Source organism: Sarcophilus harrisii, chromosome 4 (genome assembly GCF_902635505.1).
Source record: "Sarcophilus harrisii chromosome 4, mSarHar1.11, whole genome shotgun sequence".
Classification (NCBI taxonomy): Eukaryota; Metazoa; Chordata; class Mammalia; order Dasyuromorphia; family Dasyuridae; genus Sarcophilus; species Sarcophilus harrisii.
This window is the reverse complement of record NC_045429.1, coordinates 336472052-336494303: the sequence shown is the minus strand read 5'-3', so window position 1 is coordinate 336494303 and position 22252 is coordinate 336472052. Positions and strand designations below refer to the sequence as shown.

The window sequence follows — 22252 nt, the reverse complement described above, 5'->3', positions numbered from 1 at the left end:
TAGGAAACCATACATCAGTTTCATACCCATTTTCTACCATATCTGCCACGAGGAGAGGGAGGTGGATTTTTGTCTTCCCTTTGCTATCCTTTTCTAACCTTTATCGCCCTTCCCTCTACTCCCCTCACCTATTCCAACTTCTTATTTATTCCCTCACAATCCTTCCCCTTCCCAGCAAATCCTCTCCCTTCCATTTCCTAATCTTTTGACTCCTTTCTTTTCAGTTGTGTCAGCTCCCTTTCTCACATTTCCTGCTTTTCTGTTGTCTTCCTTGAACTACCCATGTCCTCTCCTATGCTCCGCTCTTCTGTACTTTTGTCTGCTCTTTTCTTCTTTGCTCTCATATAGCTCCCTCTATTTTGGCACATCTTAAGACCACAATCAGACGTTGGACAGTCATCTCAGTCACTTCCTCCAAAGCAAGTTCCAGATCAATTATGTTCATCTCAATTTATAACCAAGGAACCACTACTTATTCCTTCCGAGTCTATTCAGGTCCATTTCCTTGGTTGGAGCACAAAATCTCTCTGTCATCAACCACTTGTGCCCTTAGTAGGAAGTTTTCCTGTACTTTACCCAATGAGAAAAATCTTCCTCAATTGGTCAGCCTTTTTGTAGGTATCAACCCAAAAACAAAAGAAGGAGAGAAATGTTTTCATCAAAGTCTTTACCCAAGATAAGGCACTGATGGTCCCTGAGAAATCTTTAGGATGCTTAAGCCAACTGCCATGCTGAGGCCGGGAAGTAGGTTTGTTTTCCCTGGCCCCAGAGGACAAAACCAGGGAGATGAATATGAATAAAGCATCTTTAGGTTTCAGAGAAGGAAAAAGCTTCCACCTGAGAGCTGTGCAAATAAGGATCAAATGCTTTAAGGCAAACATCACAGAAGAGGGGGTGATACAGCAATAAATCATACATTGGAAAATCCTAACGGGAAAAGTCATTACAACAAAAACATTTCAAGTAAAAACTTGCACTGACTAATTTGGTCATCATGTTTTCCTTGAGAAAAAAATTAAGGAAATAAACACAAGACCTGGCACCAGCAACTGTTGAAGAGGTGGGTATAAAAGAGGTCTCTGAGAACCTGGAGGAGACATCCAAATCCAAGAACCTCCCTCACCTGCAAACCAACCCAGAACCTCAATCCACCAACATCATGGTCAGCTCCTGTTGTGGCTCCACCCGCGGTGGCCAAGGCTGTGGCTCTGGCTGTTGCGGCTCCAGCTGCTGCTGCCAGCCTTGCTGCCGCCCCAGCTGCTGTACTTCTAGCTGCTGCCAGCCATGCTGCCGCCCCAGCTGCTGTACCTCTAGCTGCTGCCAGCCCTGCTGCCGCCCCAGCTGCTGCACTTCTAGCTGCTGCCAGCCCTGCTGCCGCCCCAGCTGCTGTACTTCTAGCTGCTGCCAGCCCTGCTGCCGCCCCAGCTGCTGTACTTCTAGCTGCTGCCAGTCATGCTGCCGTCCCTGCTGCTGCCACCCCAGCTGCTGCACTTCTAGCTGCTGCCAGCCCTGCTGCCGCCCCTGCTGCTGCCGCCCTTGCTGCTGCCAGCCCTGCTGCTGCCGCCCCATCTGCTGCCAGACCACTTGCTGCAGAACTACCTGCTGCCGCCCAACCTGCTGTGGCTCTTGCTGCTGAGCTCTGCTGACCTCTCACATGTGTCTGCATATGCCCACCTTCCCCATGTTCTCTCAGACTGGCAGCACATCATTTCTTCCACTGATTTAATTCAAAAACACCTTCTTCAGGGCTAACAGTATCTCACATTTATCCACGTGAGACCATTTCCAATGAACACTACCTACTCAACATCCCAATGCCATCAATCTCTTGCCTTCATCCTCTTACTAGGACACCAAATTCTTATTTAATATATATCCACGCAATGCAATTCTTCATAATTCCCCCACACCCTCACTGTCACTGAGCAAGACAATATCGACCATATGTTTAGCTTATAATCACCTTTTATTACTCAGCTTGCAATGAGGTCTCTTTCTCAATTTACCCATCATATGGATTTGCCTTTGTCTTAGTTTTTATCCAATTCCAAATAAAACTTCCTGGAAATCAATGGAATCCAATGCTTTGGTGAATTCTCTCTTTTTGTCTTCTTTGACTATGTTAGAGCACCTCTCACAATCACAGAATTGCCCATTTCAAAGGGTCTCCAATGGCCTATCAGTTTAACCAAGATCCCAACAGAATATTCACTATCATAGATTTCATAAATGCTCATCCTGTCTTTGCATCCTATCATGTGTTTTGTATAAGGAAACCAAAATGCAAAAATAAAATTTCTGTTCTTCCCTACTCATTACAAAACAAAGAAATCTTATTCAGATACCTATTATGATTCTTCTCAGGCAAAGAGCTAGCCAAGTGATTGAGTGACTTATGGTCTTGCATGGATCATTTTCTCATGTCTTTGTGTCAGTCAGTCAGGGATAGATTTAGTGAATGTTCGTTGGGGATTGGAGAACCTTGTTATGATCAAAGAGGTAAGAGGATCATTTCAGAATGACAAAATTCTGATATGGGTAGGACAGAAAAGAATAAGTTATTCTGCTTCACTTAAGATCACTGGATGAGAGTCTGGCTCAAACAGAGTATGGAAAATTGGGGAATCAGAATTCACAGGATATTCCAAGTTGGCTTGATGGATATTTCCCTGTAATGCTTGCCTTGAAAATGTTGTCATGAAATCACTATAGCTTCAGAATAAGGTTTAGACCCTGTGTTGAGACCACAAATGAGCTCCTAAAATACATCATTTAGGTTGGATGTGAGAATATCAATTCACATAATTTTAAGAGTAGACAAGTTCACCCTTCCTGCCATGCAGATATTTCTTGGGTGACAATCACTTTCCTATTTTTCTTTTTTTTTTTTTTATTCAAAGCTTTTTTTATTTAAAAATATATATGCATGGGTAATTTTTTTAACAGTGACTCCTGCAAAGCTTTCGGTTTCAAATTATCCCCTCCTTCTCTCTCGCCCTCCTCCAGGTGTCAGGAAGTCCAATATGTGTAAAGTATGTTAAAATATATGTTATATCCTATATACATATACATATTAATACAGTTATCTTGTTGCAAAAGAAAATTCAGATCAAGCATGAAAAATGGGAAAGAAAACAAATTGAAGGAAACAACAACAGAAAGAGTGAGAATGCTATGTTATGATCCACACACAATTCCCACCGTCCTCTTTCTGTGTGTAGATGGCTCTCTTCATCACTGAACAATTGGAACTGGTTTGAATCATCTCATTGTTGAGGAGAGCCATGTCCATCAGAATTGATCATCATAGACTTGTTGTTACTGTGTATAATGATCTCCTGGTTCTGCTTATTTCAATTAACATAAGTTCACTTATGTCTCCGCAGGCCTCTCTGAAATCATCCTGCTGATTGTTTCTTATAGAACAATAATATTCCATAACCTTCATTTTATCATAATTTATTCAGCCATTCTCCTATTTTTTTTATTAAAGACTTTTATTTACAAAGCATATGCATGGGTAATTTTTACAACATTAACCCTTGCATAACCTTTTGTTCCAAAATTTTACCTACTTTCCCCATCCCATCCCCTAGCTGGCAGGTAGTCCATTACATGTTAAATATGTTGAAATACATGGTATATCCAATATATGTACACACATTTGTACAGTTATCTTGTTGCACAAGAAAAATCAGATCAAGAAAGAAGAAAAAGAAAAACTGAGAAAGAAAAGAAAACACAAGCAAATAACAACAGAGAAAGTGAGAATGCTATGTTGTGTTCCACACTCTTCATCACTGAACAAGTGGAACTGGTTTGAATCATCTCAATGTTGAAGAGAGCCACGTCCCTCAGAATTGATGGTCGTATGGTCTTCTTGTGGCCGTGTATAATGATCTCCTGGTTCTGCTCATTTCACTTAGCATCAGTTCATGTAGGTGTCTCCAAGCCTCTCTGAAATCATCCTGCAAGTCGTTGCTTACAGAACAATAGTATTGTACATATACCATATATTTATTCAGCCATTCTCCAGTTGATGGGATCCACTGAGTTTCCAGTTTCCTGCCACTACAAAGAGAGCTGACACAAACATTTTTGCACATGTGGGTCCCTTTCCCTCTTTTAAGATCTCTTTGCAATATGATTCCAGTAGAAACGCTGCTGGATCAAATGGTATGCACAGTTTGATAACTTTTTGAGTATAGTTTCAAACTGCTCTCCAGAATGGTTGGATCCATTCACAGTTCCACCAGCAATGTATCAGTATCCCAGTTTTTCCACATCTCCTCCAACATTTGTCAATATCTTTTCCTGTCCTCTTAGTCAATCTGACAGGTGTAGTTGTAGAGGGCAGAAACTCTGAAAAAGTGTACTTGAATCTGAGACAGCAGAACACTTGAGGCTAATTACCTATTCGATGTGAGATAATGGTTCTATATATATATATATATATATATATATATATATATATATATATATATTTAGATGAGATGGTGATGTGATGGCTCTCCTCACCATTGGTGATTGCTGAATGTGTGGTAGGGAGGTAATCGTAGGCAAGGATTGGAGGGCTGAGGGACAGAGGTCAGAGTTGCTCTGCTGCAAGATGAGGAGGAGAGAGACTTCAGGCTCAGGACTCCAGAGTCCAGGATTCATCTTTGGCGAGCCACATGACAGCTTGCCTGCCTCCTTCACTTCTCCCCCTAACACCAAGGACTTTGATTGATCCTGACTCCGACTGATCCTGAGGCCCTCCAGAGAGCTAGCCTAGACATTATATGTAGTGATATGTCAGAGTTGTCTTCATTTGCATTTCTCTGATCAATAGTGATTTGGAGCACCTTTTCATGTGGCTACAAATAGTTTCAATTTCTTCATCTGAAAATTGTCTGTTCATATCCTTTGACCATTTATCAATTGGAGAATAGCTTGAATTATTATAAATCTGAGTCCATTCTCTATTTATTTTAGAAATGAGGCCTTTATCAGATCCTTTGGCTATAAAAATGTTTTTCCAGTTTATTGCTTCCCTTCTAATCTTGTCTGCATTAGTTTTGTTTGAATAAAAACTTTTTAACTTAATATAATCAAAATTATCTATTTTATATATCAATAATGATCTCTAGTTCTTCTTTGGTCACAAATTCCTTCCTTCTCCACAAATCTGAGAGGTAAACTATCCTATGTTCTACTAATATCATTTTTTATGTCTAGATAATGAACCCATTTTTATCTTTGCTTGGTGTACAGTGTTAGGTGTGGATCTATCCCTACTTTCTGCCATACTACTTTCTAATTTTCCCAGCAGTTTTTGTCAAATAGTGAATTCTTATCCCCAAAGGTGGGGCCATTGGATTTGTCAAATACTAGATTGCTATAGTCATCAACTATTTTATTCTGTGAACCTAAGTTATTCCACTGATCAACTTTTCTTTTTCTTAGCCAGGACCAAATAGTTTTGATGACCGTTGCTTCATAATCTAGTTTTAGATCTGGTATAACTAGGCCGCCTTCATTTGCTTTTCTCTTCATTAATTCTTTTGAAATTCTTGACATTTTTTCTTCCAGATGAATTTTGTTGATATTTTTTCTAGGTCAGTAAAAAAAATTTCTTGGGAGTTTGATTGGTATAACACTAAATAAATAGATTAGTTTACAGAGTATTGTCATTGTTATCATAGTTGCTCAACCTATCCATGAGCACTTGCTATTATTCCAATTGCTTAGATCTGACTTTATTTGTGTGGAAAGCGTTTTATAGTTTTGCTTATATAGATCCTAACTTTCCCTTGGCAGATAAATTCCCAAATATTTTATATTATCAACAGTTATTTTAAAGGGAATTTCTCTTTGTATCTCTTGCTTGTTTGCTTGTTAATAATGTATAAGAATGCTCAGGATTTATGTGGATTTATTTTGTATCCTACTTTCCTAAAGTTATGGATTATTTTTAATAGCTTTTTAATTGAGTCTCTGGGGTTCTCTAAGTATACCACCATATCATCTTCAATGAGAGATATTTTGGTTTCCTCATTACTTACTCTAATTCCTTTAATCTCTTTTTCTTCTCTTATTGCCAAGGCTTGCATTTCTAATACAATATTAAATAGCAATGGTGATAGTGGGCAACCTTTTTTCATCCCTCTTCTTATTGGGAATAGTTCTAGTTTGTCACCATTACATATGATGCTTGCTGATGCTTTTAAATAGATGGTACTGAAAATTTTAAGGAAAAGTTCATTTATTCCTATACTCTCTAATGTTTTGTTTTTTTTAAACAGGAATGGATTGGGGATTTTATCAAATGCTTTTTCTGCATCTGTTGAGATAATCATATGGCTTTTGTTAATTTGGTTATTGATATAGTCAATTATGCTAATATTTTTCCTAATATTGAACCCACCCTGCATTCCTGGCCTAAATCCTTTTTTTTTTATTTAATAGCCTTTTATTTACAAGTTATATGCATGGATAACTTAACAGCATTAACAATTGCCAAACCTCTTGTTCCAATTTTTCACCTCTTACCCCCCACCCCCTCTCCCAGATGACAGGATGACCAGTAGATGTTAAATATATTAAAATATAAATTAGATACACAATAAGTATACATGACCAAACCGTTATTTGCTGTACAAAAAGAATCAGACTCTGAAATATTGTACAATTAGCTTGTGAAGGAAATCGAAAATGCAGGTGGGCATAAATATAGGGATTGGGAGTTCAATGTAATGGTTTTTAGTCATCACCCAGAGTTCTTTCTCTGGGTGTAGCTGGTTCAGTTCATTACTGCTCCATTGGAAATGATTTGGTTGATCTCGTTGCTGAGGATGGCCAGGTCCATCAGAACTGGTCATCATATAGTATTGTTGTTGAAGTATATAATGATCTCCTGGTCCTGCTCATTTCACTCAGCAGCAGTTCATGTAAGTCTCTCCAGGCCTTTCTGAAATCATCCTGTTGGTCATTTCTTACAGAACAATAATATTCCATAATATTCATGTACCACAGTTTATTCAGCCATTCTCCAACGGATGGGCATCCATTCAGTTTCCAGTTTCTAGCCACTACAAAAAGGGCTGCCACAAACATTCGTGTACATACAGGTCCCTTTCCCTTCTTTATAATCTCTTTGGGATATAAGCCCAGTAGTAACACTGCTGGATCAAAGGGTATGCACAATTTGATAACTTTTTGAGCATCGTTCCAAACTACTCTCCAGAATGGTTGGATTCGTTCACAACTTCACCAACAATCCTGGCATAAATCCTACTTGGTCATGGTGTATTATCCTGGGGGTGATTATCTGCAATCTCTTTGCTAATATTTTGTTTAAGATTTTTCCATCAATATTAATTAGGGAGATCGGTTTATAATTTTCTTTCTCTGTTTTCATCCTACCTGGTTTAGTTATCAGTACAATGTGTGTGTCATAAAAAGAATTTTGTAGGAGTCCTTCATCCCTATTTTTTTCAAATAGTTTATATAGTATTGGAGTTAGAATTCACATGTAAATCCATCTGCTTCTGTGGATTTTTTTTAGGGAGTTAATTAATAGCTTCTTCTATTTCTTTTCCTAAAATGGAACCATTTGAGCAATTTATTTCCTCTTCTCTTAATTTGGGCGATCTATATTTGTATACGTATTCCTCCATTTCACGTAGGATGTCAAATTTATTGGCATAAATTTAAGCAAAGTAACTCTTGATAATTGCTCTAGTTTCCTCTTCATTGGTGGATAGTTCTCCCTTTTCACTTTTGAGAATAACCATTTGATTTTCCTCTTTCCTTTTTCTAATCAAATTAACTAAAGATTTAACTATTTTGTTGATTCTTTAATAAAACCAGCTCTTAGTTTTATTTAACAATTCAATATTTTTTTGCTTTCAATTTTATTTTTAAAATTTCAAGTTTGGCATTTCGTTTGGGGTTTTTAATTTGTTCTTTGTCTAGCTTTTTTAGGTGTGATCCCAACTTATTTATCTTCTCCCTCTCTATTTTATGCAAGTAAGCATCTAGAGATATAAACTTTCCCATTATTACTGCTTTGGCTGCATCCCACAAATTTTGCTATGTTGTCCCATTATTGTCATTCTCTTGCATGAAATTATTGTTTGTGTCTATGATTTGCTATTTCACCCATTCATTCTTTAGGATGAGATTACTTAGCATCAGTTACTTCTTGGTCTATTTTCCCCTGGCCCTTTATTGAATGTAATCTTTATTGCATCATGATCTGAAAAAATACCTTACTATTTGCCTTTCTGCATTGATTTTGGGTTTATCCTAACATGGTCCACTTTATAGTTCATGAACCTGAAAAGTAACTCTTTCTGCATCATTTTTTTCCAATTAGATATACCTAACTTTTGTTACTCTCAACTCTCTTGGTTTTTGGTTTGATTTATCTAGTTCTGAGAGCAACGTTCAGATCCCCACTAGTATGATTTTGCTGTTTATTTCTTCTTAGCTCTTAACTTCTCTGTAGGAATTTCCATGCTATACCACTTGGTGCATGTATGTTTAGTATTGATTTGCTCATTTTGTATGATATTCTTTAGCAAGATATAGTTTTCTTCCTATCTCTTTTAATTTGATCTATCTTTGCTTTTATTTGATCTGAGATCAAGATTGCTACCCTGCTTTTTCTTCACCTGAAGATATTATATTCTACTCAGCCCTTATCTTCATGCTGTATATCACAATACTTGAAATGTTTCTTGTAAACAATACTGTAGGATTTAGCTTTTAATCAATCTGTTATCTGCTTCTATTTGTATGGGAGTTCATCCATTCCATTCTAATTAAAATAACTAATTCTGTTTTCCTGCCATCTTATTTACCCTAGTTTAAGCTTTTCTCTTTCCTATCCTCTTTCTTTCCCAGTATTTGTTTTAATGACACCTTCCTCAAACAGTCTCCCTTTAGAGTCCCCTACCTTTTTACATTTCCCCTAATTCTTCTGTTTTTTCCTTCTATTAGTCTTTCCTCTTCTTTGCCTCCTTTCACTCCTACTTCTCTATAAGGTGAGATAATTTTTTGTGTATACCAAATATGTCTGATTTTTCTTAGAGCCAAATCTGATGAGAGTAAGATTCAAACAATAGTTCATCCTCCTCCTTCTTCTCAATTACCATAGGTATTCTTTGCCTCTTTGTGAGGTATAATTTCCCTATTTTACCTCCTTTTCCTCTTCTTCCAATCACGATCTCCTTTCCCCCAGTTTCTTTTTTCATATCACTCATAATAAAATCAAATTATACCCACATTCTCTAAGTATATCCTATACAAATATAGTTCTCAAGTTTTTCTTTTTACTTTTTTATGCTTCTCTTGAGTTCTTGTTTGGAATCTAATTTTTGTTGTTGTTCGGTACTGGTCTTTTCATTAGAAATAGATGAAATTCACCCAGATCATTGAACATTCAACTTTTTCCCTGAAAGATAAGATAGATTATGGATATATAGATAGAAAGATAAGATTAGCTACATAGCTTATTCTTGGCTGTAATCCCAGTTTCTTTGCTTTTCAGAATATCAGATTCCAGGCCCTTTAATCCTTTAAGGTGGAAGCTGCTAGGTCCTGGGTAATTCTTTTTTGTGGTTCCTCAATATTTTAATTGTTTCTTTCTAGCTGCTTGCAATATCTTTTCCTTGGTAAGATAGCTCTGAAATATAGCAATGACATTCCTTGGGGATTTAACTTTGGGGTCTTCTTCAGGAGGTGATTGGTGTATTCTTTTGATTTCTATTTTACCTTCTGATTCTAAAATATCAGGGCATTTAAGAAAATTATTTCCTGTAAGATTATATCTAGGTTCTTTTTTTCATTATGGGTTTCAGGAAGCCCAATAATCCTTAGTTTGTCTCTCCTCGCTCTATTTTCCAGGTCAGTTGTTTTTCCTAAGAGATATTTCATATTTTTTTCTATTTTTTTCATTTTTTGTTTTTGTTTGACTGATTCTTGAAGTCTTATTGAGCCATTCACTTCCATTTATTCAATTCTAATTTTTAGTGAATTATTTTCTTCAGTTTCCTTTTATATCTCCTTTTGCAATTGGCCAATTAAATTTTTTTGGTTCATTGCATTCATTTTCCATTTTTTTCCATTCCTTCTTGAAATGATCTTATTTCATTTCCCCATTTTTCTTCAAACTCTCTTTTAAGATCCTTTATGCAATCTTCGAAGAAAGCTATGTGAAATGAGGACTAGGTCATGTCTCTTTTTGAGACTTCTTCTGCAGTTGCTTTGTCTTTAGAAACCTCAGAATTTGAGGTCTGTTCTCTCTCTTTCTCTCCACAAAAGCTGTCCATGCTAAGATTCTTTTTTGTTTTTTACTCATTCTTTGAAGGCTCCAACTCTATTTAACGGCAAAGGAGATCTTTAATTTTCCTGGGGCAGTTCTGCTCATTGATTTTAAGTGCTGGGTAATGGCCAGTTAAATCCCTCTGGGGCTCAGTGGTTACAATTTGTCTTTTACAAAAGGCAAACCTGTCAAACTATCTGCTTGCAACTAGGACAGAGTGGCCCAAGAGGCTCATAAAAGTTTTCCAGGTGCATGGAAGCTACAACACTCTGACTCCCAGCCCCAGCTTCTTGACCCAATGACCCTATGCTGCCAAACCCAGACTGTCCCCCTGCCTGATTGAAACAGACCAGCTCTGAAGTTCTTCCAAGGTATCTTCTTCTAGAAATGTGTTATACTCCAAATATTTGTTGATTCTTTGACTTCAAAACCAGTTTAGAAGCTTAATCTGCTGTCGGTTTGAGAGAAGGTTAGAAGAGGTTACAGAGAGTCTTGTTTGCTCTCCGCCATCTGGGCTTGGCCTCTGGAAGACCCCAACTTCTTATTTCCTCTCTCACATATCTTTCCCTTCCCTGTAAATCTTCTCCCTTCCATTACCTAATCTTCTTTTTACTTCTTTCCTTTCAATGCTGTCAGCTCCATTTCCCACATTTCCAGCTGTTCCCCTGTCTTCCTTGACCTCCCTATCTCCTCTCCTCTGCTCTGCTTGGCTCTTCTGTTCTTTCATCTGCTCTTCTCTTTTCTTTTCTCTCATACAACTCCCTCTATTTTGGCATATCTTAAGACCACAATCAGTCTTTGGACAATTATCTCTCTCATTTCGCTGATATTGACTACAAAGTAAGTTCCAAACCAATTATGTTCAACTCAATTTGTAACCAGGAACCACTACTCATTCATTCTGGGCCTTTGATCCATTTCCTTGGTTGGAGCACAAAACTTCTCTGTCATCAACCACTTGTGCCCTTACTAGGAAGTTTTCCTGGTCTTCATTCAATGAGAAAAATCTTCCTCAATTGGTCAGCCTTCTTGTGGGCATCAACCCAAAAACACAAAAAGGAGAGAAATGTTTTCATCAATTTCATTACTCAAGAGAAAGCACTGATGATCTATGAGAAATCTCTTCGATGCTAAAGCCAACTGATATGCTGAGGCTGGGAAATAGGTTTGTTCTCACTGACCCAAGAGGACAGAGACAGGGGGATGAACTTCAGGAGAAGCATCTTTAGGCTTCAGAGAAGAAAAAAGCTTCCTAAGGAGAGCTGTCCAAATAAGGATGAAATGCTTTAAGGTGAACATCATAGAGGAGGGGTGACTCAGCAATAAAATATACATTGGAAAATCATGTTGGGAAAAGTCATTACAATAAAAACATTTCCAGAAAAAATTGGCACTGACTAATTTGGTCATTACGTTTTCCTCAAGAAAAAAAATAAGGAAATAAACAGGATCTGGCACCAGCAACTGCTGAGAAGGTGGGAATAAAAGAGGTCCTGAAACCAGGGGACATCCAAACTCAAGAACCTCCCTCACCTGCAAACCAACCTATTACCTCAATCCACCAACATCATGGTCAGCTCCTGTTGTGGCTCCACCTGCGGTGGCCACGGTTGTGGCTCTGGCTGTTGTGGCTCCGGCTGCTGCTGCCAGCCTTGCTGCCGCCCCTGCTGCTGCATTTCTAGCTGCTGCCAGCCATGCTGCTGCCGCCCCAGCTGTTGTCCTAGCTGCTGCCGCCCCTGCTGCTGCCAGTCCTGCTGCCGCCGCCCCTGCTGCTGCCGTCCCAGCTGCTGTACTTCGAGCTGCTGCCAACCCTGCTGCCGCCCCAGCTGCTGTACTTCTAGCTGCTGCCAACCCTGCTGCCGCCCCAGCTGCTGTACTTCTAGCTGCTGCCAGCCATGCTGCCGCCCCATCTGCTGCCAGACCACTTGCTGCAGAACCACCTGCTGCCGCCCAACCTGCTGTGGCTCTTGCTGCTGAGCTCTGCTGACCTCTCACACCGTTCTGCAAATGCCCACCCTCCCCATGCTCTCTCAGACAGCCAGCACAGCTTTTCTTCCTCTGATTCCCTTCAAAAAGACCTTCTTCAGGGCAAACAGAATTACACTTTCAGGTGGGAGTGACCATTTCCAGTGATCACTGCCTACTCAACACCCCACTGCCATCATTCTCTTGCCTTCATCCTCTCACATGAACACCACATGCTTATTTAACTTATATCCATCCAATATGATTCAGCACAATTTCCCCACATTCTCATTGTCACTGAGAAAGACAATATCAACCATATGTTTAGTTTACAATCAGCTTTTATTACTCAGCTTACAATGAGGTTTCTTTCCCAATTTGCCCATGATTCGGATTTGTCTTTGTCTTAGTGGTTGTTCAATTCCAAATAAAACTTCCTGGAAATTAATGGAATCCAATGCCTTGGTGAATTCTATCTCTTTTTCTCTTCTTTGTCAGTGTCACAACACCTCTCACAAGCACAGAGTTGCCCATTTCAAAGGGTCTCCCATTGTCTTTCAATTTTACCACTACCCCTACAGAATATTCTCTTATCCTGGATTTTATAAGTGGTCATACTGCCTTTGCATCCTATTACATGTTTTGTATAAGAACACCAAAATTCAATTTCATTCTATTCTCCCCTACTCATTCCAACACCTAGGAATCTTCTTCAGACACCCATTATGATTCTTCTCAGGCACAGAGCTAGCCAGGTGATTGAGTGACTTACAATCTTCCATGGATCATTGGATCCACAGAATCATGGATTCCATTCTCATGTCTTTGTGTCCGTCAGGGATAGACTTAGTGAATGTTCATTGTGGATTGAAGAACCTTGCATTTTTTATTCCCGAGTCACTGCTTGCCTCTTGTCCATTTATTATTTCCACCTTAAAGTATTCCATCATTATATGGACAGCTCCAATTGGGAATATTTTCCTTGTCTGAAGCCTAAATCTGCCTCTCTTCAACATCTTTCCAAAGCTTCTCTTTCTGGCCTCTAAGGCCAAGTAGAATCAACCAAGTTCCTGGCTTCAACATGTCAATTTTTTCAGCGTGGAATCCTTTTCATGGATTCCCCAGTGCTATCCTCTGACAAGGATATACGATGATCAATTCTGATGGATGTGGCTATCTTCAACAATGAGATGATTCAGACCGGTTCCAATGATCTTGTGATGAAGAAAGCTATCCATACAGTGAGAAAGGACTGTGCGAACTCAGTGTAGTTCACAACATAACATTTTCACTCTTTTTGTTGTTGTTTGTTTGCAGTTGATTTTCTTGCTAATTTTTTTCTGTTTGATTTGATTCTTCTTGTGCAGAAAGATAATTGTATAAATATATATATGTATCTATATATTGTATTTAACATGTATTTCTACCATGTTTAACATGTACTTGCCATCTAGGGGAGGAGGTGAAGGAAGGAGGGGGACATTGAAACACAAAGTTTTGCAAGAGTTAATGTTGAACTTTAGCAAAGTTGCAGCCTGCAAAATAAATTCACAGAAATCATTAGCATTCCTATATTTTACCAACAAAGGCCAGCAGCAAGAGATAGAAAGAGAAATTCCATTTAAAATTACTATAGATATTATAAAATATTTGGGAATCTACCTGCTAAGATGAATTTAGGAAATATATGAACATAATTACAAAACACTTTCCACACAAATAAAGTCAGATCTACTGAACTGGAAGCATATCAAGAGTTCATAGGTAGGTCGAGCTAATATGATAAAAGTGACAATTCTACCTAAACTAATCTACTTATTCAGTATCACACCAACCAAACTCCCAAAAAATTATTTTACAGAGCTAGAAAAAATAATAACAAAATTCATGTGGATGAACAAAAAGTCAAGAATTTCAAGGGAATTAAAGTAAAAATGCAAAATTAACTGTATTAAAAGGCAGCGGTCATCAAAAGTATTTGATGCAGGCCAAGAAAAAGAATAGTCAGTCAGTGGAATAGATTAGGTTTGTAAGACATGATAGTCAAGGATCATAGTATTCGAGCATTTGATAACCCCCCCCCACACACACACACACACCCCATGCCCTAGGATAAAACCTCACTATTTGTTAAAAATTGCTGGGAAAATTGGAAATTGGTGTGAGAGAAACTAGCCATTGACCATCATCTAACAGCCTATACCAAGACATAGTCAAAATGGTTCATGATTTAGATATAAAAAGTGGTACTATAAACACATTAGAGGGACAAAGGATAGCCTACCTCTCAGGTCTGTGGAGAAGGAAGGAATTTGTGGCCAAAGAAGAGCTAAAGTACATTATGAAAGGCAAAATGGGTAATTTTGATTATATTAACTTAAAAAGTTTTTGTACAAACAAAACACATGCAGACAAGATTAGAAGGGAAGCTATAAACTAGGAAATAATTTACATCCAAAGGTTCTGATAAAGGCTTAATTTCTCAAACATATAGAGAATTCACTCAAATTTATAAGAATGCAAGCCATTCCACAGTTGATAAATGGTCAAAGGATATGAATGGACAATTTTCAGATGAAGAAATTAAAATCATTTCTATTCAATGAAAAAATGCTCTCAATTACTGTCGATCAGAGAAATACAAATTAAGACAGGTACCACTATACATCTTTCAGATTGACTAAGATGACAGGAAAAGACAATGATGAATGTTGGAGAGGATGTGGGAAAACTGGCTCATGAAGACATTTTTGGTAGAGTTATGAACTGATCCAACCATTCTGGAGAGCAATATGGAACTTTGTCCAAAGGGCTATCAAATTGTGCATAGGCATATCCTTTGATCCTGCAGTGTCTCTACTGGGCCTATATCCCAAAGAAATCATAAAAAAGGGAAAATGACCAGATGTGTAAAAACGTTTGTAGAAGACCTTTTTGTAGTAGCAAGGGACTAGAAACTGAGTGGATGACCATTAGCTGGAAAATCACTGAATATATTATGGTATATGGATGTTATAGAATATTATTGTTCTATAAGAAATGATCTGCAAGATGCTTTCAGAAAGGCCTGGAAAGACTTACATGAACTAATGATAAGGAAGTGAGTAGAACCAAGAAAACATTTTATACAGCAACAGCAAGATTATATAATGATCAGTTCTGATTGATGTGGCTCTTTTCAATAGTGAGGTGATTCAGGTTAGTTCCAATAGTCTAGTGATAGAGAGAGCCATCTGCTCCCAGAGACAGAACTGTGGGAATTGAGTGTGGATCACAACATAATATTTTCATTTGTTGTTTGCCTGCATTTTATTTTCTTTCTCATTTTTTACCCTTTTGATCTGAGTTTTTCTTGTGCAGCATGATAATTTTGAAGATATGTATAGGAGAATTGCACATGTTTAACACAGATTTGATTATTTACCATCAAGGGGAAGGGGAAGAGGAAAGGGATGGAGAAAATATTTGGAACACAAGGTGTTGCAAGGATGAATGGTGAAAATTATCTATGCATATGTTTTGAAAATAAATTTAAACAGTCATCAAAACCATTTGATACTGGCTAAAAATAGAGTAGTCAATCAGTGGAACAGATTAGGATCACGGGGCAAAATAGTCAATTATAGCAATCTAGTGTTTGACAAACCCAAAGACCCCAGCTTTTAGGATAAGAACCCACTATTTGACAAAAACTATTGGGAAAATTGGAAACTAGCATGGAAAACAATTAGGACTTGACCCACACCCAACACCACATACCAAGATCAGATCTAAATGGGTTCATGATTTAGACATAAAGAGTGATATTATAAGCAATTAAAAGAACATAGAAGATTTGTAGAGAAGGAAGAAATTTGTGTCCAAAGAAGAAGTGGAACTCATAATTGAACACCAGATAGGTAATTTTGATTATATTAAGTTAAAAATGCTTTTATACACACAAAACTAATGCAGACAAAATCATAAGGGAAGCAATAAATTGGGAAATCATTTTTACATTTAATACTTCTGATAAAGGCCTCCTTTCTAAAATATATAGAGAATTGACTCAAATTTATAAGAATTCAAGTTATTCTCCAATTGATAAATGGTCAAAGGATATGAACAGACAATTTTCAGATGAAAAAATTAACACCATTTCTAATCATATGAGAAAGTTCTCTAAATCACTATTGATCAGAGAAATGCAAATTAAGACATCTCTGAGATACCACTACATACCTCTCAGATTGGCTAAAATGACAGGAAAAGATAATGACAAATGTTGGAGAGGATATGAGAAAACTGAGACTCCAATACATTGTTGGTGTAACTGTGAATGGATTCAACCATTCTGGAGAGAAATTTGGAACTATGTTCAAAAAGTTATCAAACTGTGTATATTCTTTGATTTAATGGTGTTTCTATTGGGCCAATATCCCAAAGGCATCTTAAAAAAAGGAAAGGAACCCACATGTGCAAAAATGTTTGCAGCAGCCCTTTTCATAATGTCAAGAAACTGGAAACTAAGTGAATGCCCATCAGTTGGAGAATGTCTGAATAAGTTATGGTATATGAGTGTTAAGGAATATTATTGTTCTATGCAAAATGATCAGCAGGATGATTTTAGAGATGCCTGGAGAGACTTATGATGAACTGATGCTAAGTGAAATGGGCAGAACCAGGAGATCATTATAAACAGCAGATATCTATGTTACATGATAATCGATTTTGAGGAACGTGACTTTCTAACAATGAGATGACTGATGACAGTTCCAATTATCTTGTGATGAAGAGAGCCATCTTCATGCAAAGAGAGGACTATGGGAATTGAATGTGGATCACAACATAACATTCTCACTCTTTTTGTTGTTGTTCCCTTGCATTTTGTTTTCTTACTCATTTACTTTCATTTTTTGATTTGATTTTTCTTGTACATCAAGAGAATTGTATAAATATTTTATACCTATTAGATTTAACATATATTTTAACATGTTTAACCTATATTGGATTTTTTGACATCTAGGGGAGGGAGTAGGGGGAAAGAGGGGAAAAATCTTAAACACAAAGCTATACAAGGGTCAATGCTGTCAAAATATCCATGCACATGTTTTGAAAATACCTTTAAATTCCTTTAAAAGGAAAAGAAAAGAAAAAATAAAAAGTTTTAAAAGTTTTAAATACCTAAAAAAAGAACTGAATTTGCTGTCTTCTTCTTCCCATTCCCCTCCCCCATTTTGTAAATGAGTTGGTTTGAGCTATATTGGCAAATCTTTTCTTTTTCTTTTTCTTTTTCTTTTTCTTTTTTTTTTTGCTTTGAAACTATGTGTATTTAAATAAATAAATTTTGATCCATAAAATAAAGTAATATGTTTTCAGTCATGGTTTCCAGCTTCCCATCAGGTTTCTTTGTCCATTATATGATTAGAGTTAGTGCATACCCTTTTTAAAAAATAAAATAATTAGCTCTACTTTTAAAAAAAGTCTTTCCAGCTTTCTTTATATTCTTTCTTCTTCTTCTTCTTCTTCTTTTTTTAAGATTTGTTTATTTATTATTATTATTTTAAATAACTTTTTATTGCCAGAACCCATGCCAGGGTAATTTTTTACAACATTATCCCTTGCACTCACTTCTGTTCCAATTTTTCCCCTCCCTCTCTCCACCCCCTCCCCCAGATGGCAAGCAGTCCTATACATGTTAAAGAGGTTACAGTAGATCTTAGATACAATATATGTGTGCAGAACCGAACAGTTCTCTTGTTGTTCTGGGAGAATTGGATTCAGAAGGTATAATAACCTGGGAGAAAAAACAAAAATGCAAGCTGTTTACATTCATTTCCTAGTATTCTTTCTTTGGGTGTAGCTGCTTCTGTCCATTCTTGATCAATTGAAACTGAGTTAGATCTTCTCTTTGTCGAAGAAATCACTTCCATCAGAATACATCCTCATACAGTATCGTTGTTGAGGTATATAATGATCTCTTGGTTCTGCTCATTTCACTCAGCATCAGTTCGTGCAAGTCTCACCAATCCTTTCTGTATTCATCCTGCTGGTCTTGGCAAATCTTTTCAATAGTCAACAACAAGATGAATTGAGCCTAGGCTTTCAGTGAACAATGACTGTATGTGAACTGAACAAAGTGATTGGACCTATCCTCAGTAGCAAGAATTCTTATAACAGCTTCCTCAAAACTTGCTGTCAAATGTGTAGCGTCTTTTGGTCTAGTTTCAAAGTAAGGATAGCTGCATGAGCCTCTTTAGGAGGGACCCATCTTTTACTTCTATTGGAATTATTACCCAAAAGCAAAAAGAAAAGGTTTCAGGCTCTCTGTCATCTGCATAATAAATGAATTTTTAGAATGGAGGAAGCTTTTTTGCACATTGCTAAAGCATCTAGCCCACCAGCACTATTTCTGATCCTTCAACTGTGCTATATCCCAGCTTTCTAGAAGGAACAAGTCATAGTACAACAATGCACTTCATTGTCCTGAGGCTGAGGACCAAGAGTATAAGCCATTTGCAAGGGTGAACACCGAAAAAGATTCCAGCCCCAGGTGTCAGCCAATGGACCCTTATTAGCTTCTTCAGACCAGTTATCTAGATTTTCTTCCCCTTTGTGCCTCAGAAGCCCAGAAACTGTATTGTCATCATGGATTCAGTTGCTCCCAAGTACTACTACTAGTTTGTGGGGTATAGCCAGTGCTAGATTGCAGTCCACTTTAACTTGGGTACAAGAGACTTTTCATGTCAACCTTCAAATGTGTCTTGGGTGGGAAATTGTTTTTATTCTATTCTTTTCTAGGTTCTGCTATTTCTCTTTTAGTCTAGAAGTATTATTCAATTGAATTTAAAGAAGGGCTTTAGAGGAGACCTCAGGACATATCATCCCTTTTCTCCAACAACATGCAAGAACTTAACCTTTTATACATTCTTCTTTATACATACTGCATTAATTTTATTTACAAGTTGAGGATGACCTCTTAATGTACTTAACTGTCTACTGCTTTTAAAGAAAGAATAAAAATGGAGATTCACAGCACATGCCCTTCATAACAAATCTCTTCAAATTCCATTCAGCCTTCTTGTCTTCCATTCCTTAAACTTCATTTTTACTCACTACCTTTCAGTTCAGGCAACTTCTTTTCTATATTCCATCTGTTCCTTTATCTTGCTTGATATTCCTATTTCTGTTCTTTCCTCTCTTCATCTCTCTGCTTCTCTCCTTCTCCCTCCTCTGTTCTTTTCCTCTGCTCTTTTTTCCTCTCTTCTCTTCTTCTATACTTTTTATACTCTTCTCTTCTCTGGTATGACACACTTTCTTTCAGCATATCTTAAAATTTCACAAATTTGTCTTGATATTTCTGGAGCAACATCACTTATAAAAGGACTTCCCTCTTTCTGTACATTATTGCATATCTCAAAAAATAAAAATGAAGAGAAAAAAGACAATGATCATCAAAGTTAGGAAACATATTGATCAATTTCACAGCCATATTCCTCCATATGTACCAAAAAGGAGAGGGAGATGAATTTTTGCTTTCCCTTTGCTTTCCTTCTTTTGACCTTTCATACATATCCTTTGACTCCCTTCACATGTTCCTACTTCATATTCCCTCCTTCACATACCTTCCCTTTTATTGGAAATACCTTCCCATTCCATTGCCTTTATTTCTCTTTCATACCCAAATCTTATTTTTACCCTTTTCCTTTCAGTTCTCTCAGCTACCTTTCCAACATTTCCAGCTGTTCCTTTGTCTTCCATAACCATCTGATATTTGCATCTCTCCTCTTCCCTGATCTTTATTATTTTACTCTAATATTATTTCATTCACTCTTCCCTTCTTTAATCTAATATCACTCCCTTTATTTTGGCATCTATTAACATCATAATCAGCCTTAGCATAATTATATCTCTTACTTCTTTGACGTTGACTCCAAACCAATTATGTTCAACTCAGTTTGTAAACAAGGAAAGACTATGCATTCCTTCTGAGCCTCAAGAACATTTCCTTAGTTGGAGCACAAAGCCTCTTTGGAATCAACCACTTGTGCCCTTACTAGGAAGTTTTCCTGTTCTTCATCCAAAGAGAAAAATCTTCCTCAATTGGTCAGTTTTCTTGTGGGCATCAACCCAAAAACACAAAAAGGAGGGGAACAATGTATTTATTAATTTATTTACCCAAAAGAAAGCATTGGTGATCCATAAGAAATCTCTTTGATGCTGAAGCAAACTGCCACGGTGGGCCGAGAAGTAGGTTTGTTCTTCCTGGCCCCAGCAGCCAAAGCTAGGATGATGAGTTTGAAGAGGGGCATCTTTAGGCTTTAGAGAAGGAAAAAGCTTCCCCAGGAGAGCTGTACAAGTAAGAATGAAATGCTTTAAGGCACACATCACAGGGGAGGAGTGACTCAGCAATAAACCATACATTGGAAAATCATAACGGGACAAGTCATTACCATAAAAAGATTTCAGGTAAAATTTGACACTTACTAATATGGTCATCACGTTTTATTCGAAAAACAAGGAAATAAACAGGACCTGGCACTAGCAACTGCTGAGGAGGTGAATATAAAAAAGGTCTCTGAGCCCAGGGGACATCCAAACTCGAGAACCTCCCTCATCTGCAAACCAACCTAAAACCTCAATCCACCAACATCATGGTCAGCTCCTGTTGTGGCTCCACCTGTGGTGGCCAAGGCTGTGGCTCTGGCTGTTGTGGTTCCCGCTGCTGCTGCCAGCCCTGCTGCCGCCCCTGCTGCTGCATTTCTAGCTGCTGCCAGCCCTGCTGCTGCCGCCCCAACTGTTGTACTAGCTGCTGCCGCCCCTGCTGCTGCCAGCCCTGCTGCCGCCCATGCTGCTGCCGCCCCAGCTACTGTACTTCTAGCTGTTGCCAATCCTGCTGCCACCCATGCTGCTGCCGCCCCTGCTGCTGCCAGACCACTTGCTGCAGAACCACCTGCTGCCGCCCAACCTGCTGTGGTTCTTGCTGCTGAACTCTGCTGACCTCTCACACCGGTCTGCAAATGCCCACTCTCCCCATTCTCTCTCAAACAGCCAGGACAGCTTTTCTTCCACTGATTCCCTTCAAAAAAACATTCTTCAGGGCAAACAGAATTGCACTTTCAGCCAGGAGCGACCATTTCCAGTAATCACCGCCTACTCAACACCTCACTGACATCATTCTCTTGCCTTCATCTTTTTACGTGGACACCAAATTCTCAATTAATTTATATCTATGCAACACGATTCTTCACAATTCCCCCACACCTTCATTGTTTTCCTCACTGACTTTGGTCACAAACTTTTGCTCTTTGAGAAGAACAATATCAACCATGTGTTGAGCTCACAATGAACTTTTCTTACTGAGCTTACAATGATGTTTCTGATTGGGCTTTGTGTTAGTGTTTGTCCAATTCCAAATAAAGTTTCCTGGAAATGAAAGGATTCCAGTGCCTTCGTGAATTCTCTCTCTCTCTCTCTCTCTCTCTCTCTCTCTCTCTCTCTCTTTCTTTCTCTCTCTCTCTCTCTCTCTCTCTCTCTCTCTCTCTCTCTCTCTCTCTCTCTCTGTCTCTCTCTCTCTCTCTCTCTGTCTCTCTGTCTCTCTCTCTGTGTCTCTCTGTTCTCTCTCTCTCTCTCTCTCTCTCTCTCTCTCTCTCTGTCTTCTTGGTTAATGATAGGGCAACTCTCAAAAATCACTGAATTGCAAATTTCTAAGAGTCTCCCACTGCCTTTCTCTTCAACCACTACCCCAACAGACTATTCACTATATTCACCACCACTTCATAAGTAGTCATCCTGCCTTTGCATCCTATCACGTGTTTTGTATAAAGACACCAAAATTCCATTTTGTTTTTGTCCTCACCTACTCATTCCAACACAAAGAAATCTTCCTTGGGAATCCCTTATGATTCTTCTCAGGCAGAGAGCTAGACAGGTGACTGAGTGACTTACAGTCTTCCATGGATCATTTCCTCATGCTTTTGCATTAGTCAGCCTGGGAGA

The 22252-nt window shown here is 38.1% G+C and overlaps 2 protein-coding genes across 2 annotated transcripts; both read left to right on the top strand.

Annotated features, from left to right (window-relative positions):
* Positions 1 to 1027: 1027 nt before the first annotated feature.
* LOC116423308 (keratin-associated protein 4-3-like) lies at positions 1028 to 2876 on the top strand. Its single transcript, XM_031966254.1, has one exon. It carries the CDS (start codon positions 1160 to 1162, stop codon positions 1634 to 1636), a length of 477 nt encoding a protein of 158 aa, XP_031822114.1. The 5' UTR covers positions 1028 to 1159; the 3' UTR covers positions 1637 to 2876.
* An 8154-nt stretch (positions 2877 to 11030) lies between these two features.
* LOC116423624 (keratin-associated protein 4-9-like) lies at positions 11031 to 21684 on the top strand. Its single transcript, XM_031968660.1, has 2 exons — positions 11031 to 12281; positions 20837 to 21684. The coding sequence occupies exons 1-2, from the start codon at positions 11879 to 11881 to the stop codon at positions 21241 to 21243; spliced, it is 810 nt and encodes a 269-aa protein (XP_031824520.1). The 5' UTR covers positions 11031 to 11878; the 3' UTR covers positions 21244 to 21684.
* Positions 21685 to 22252: the final 568 nt, after the last annotated feature.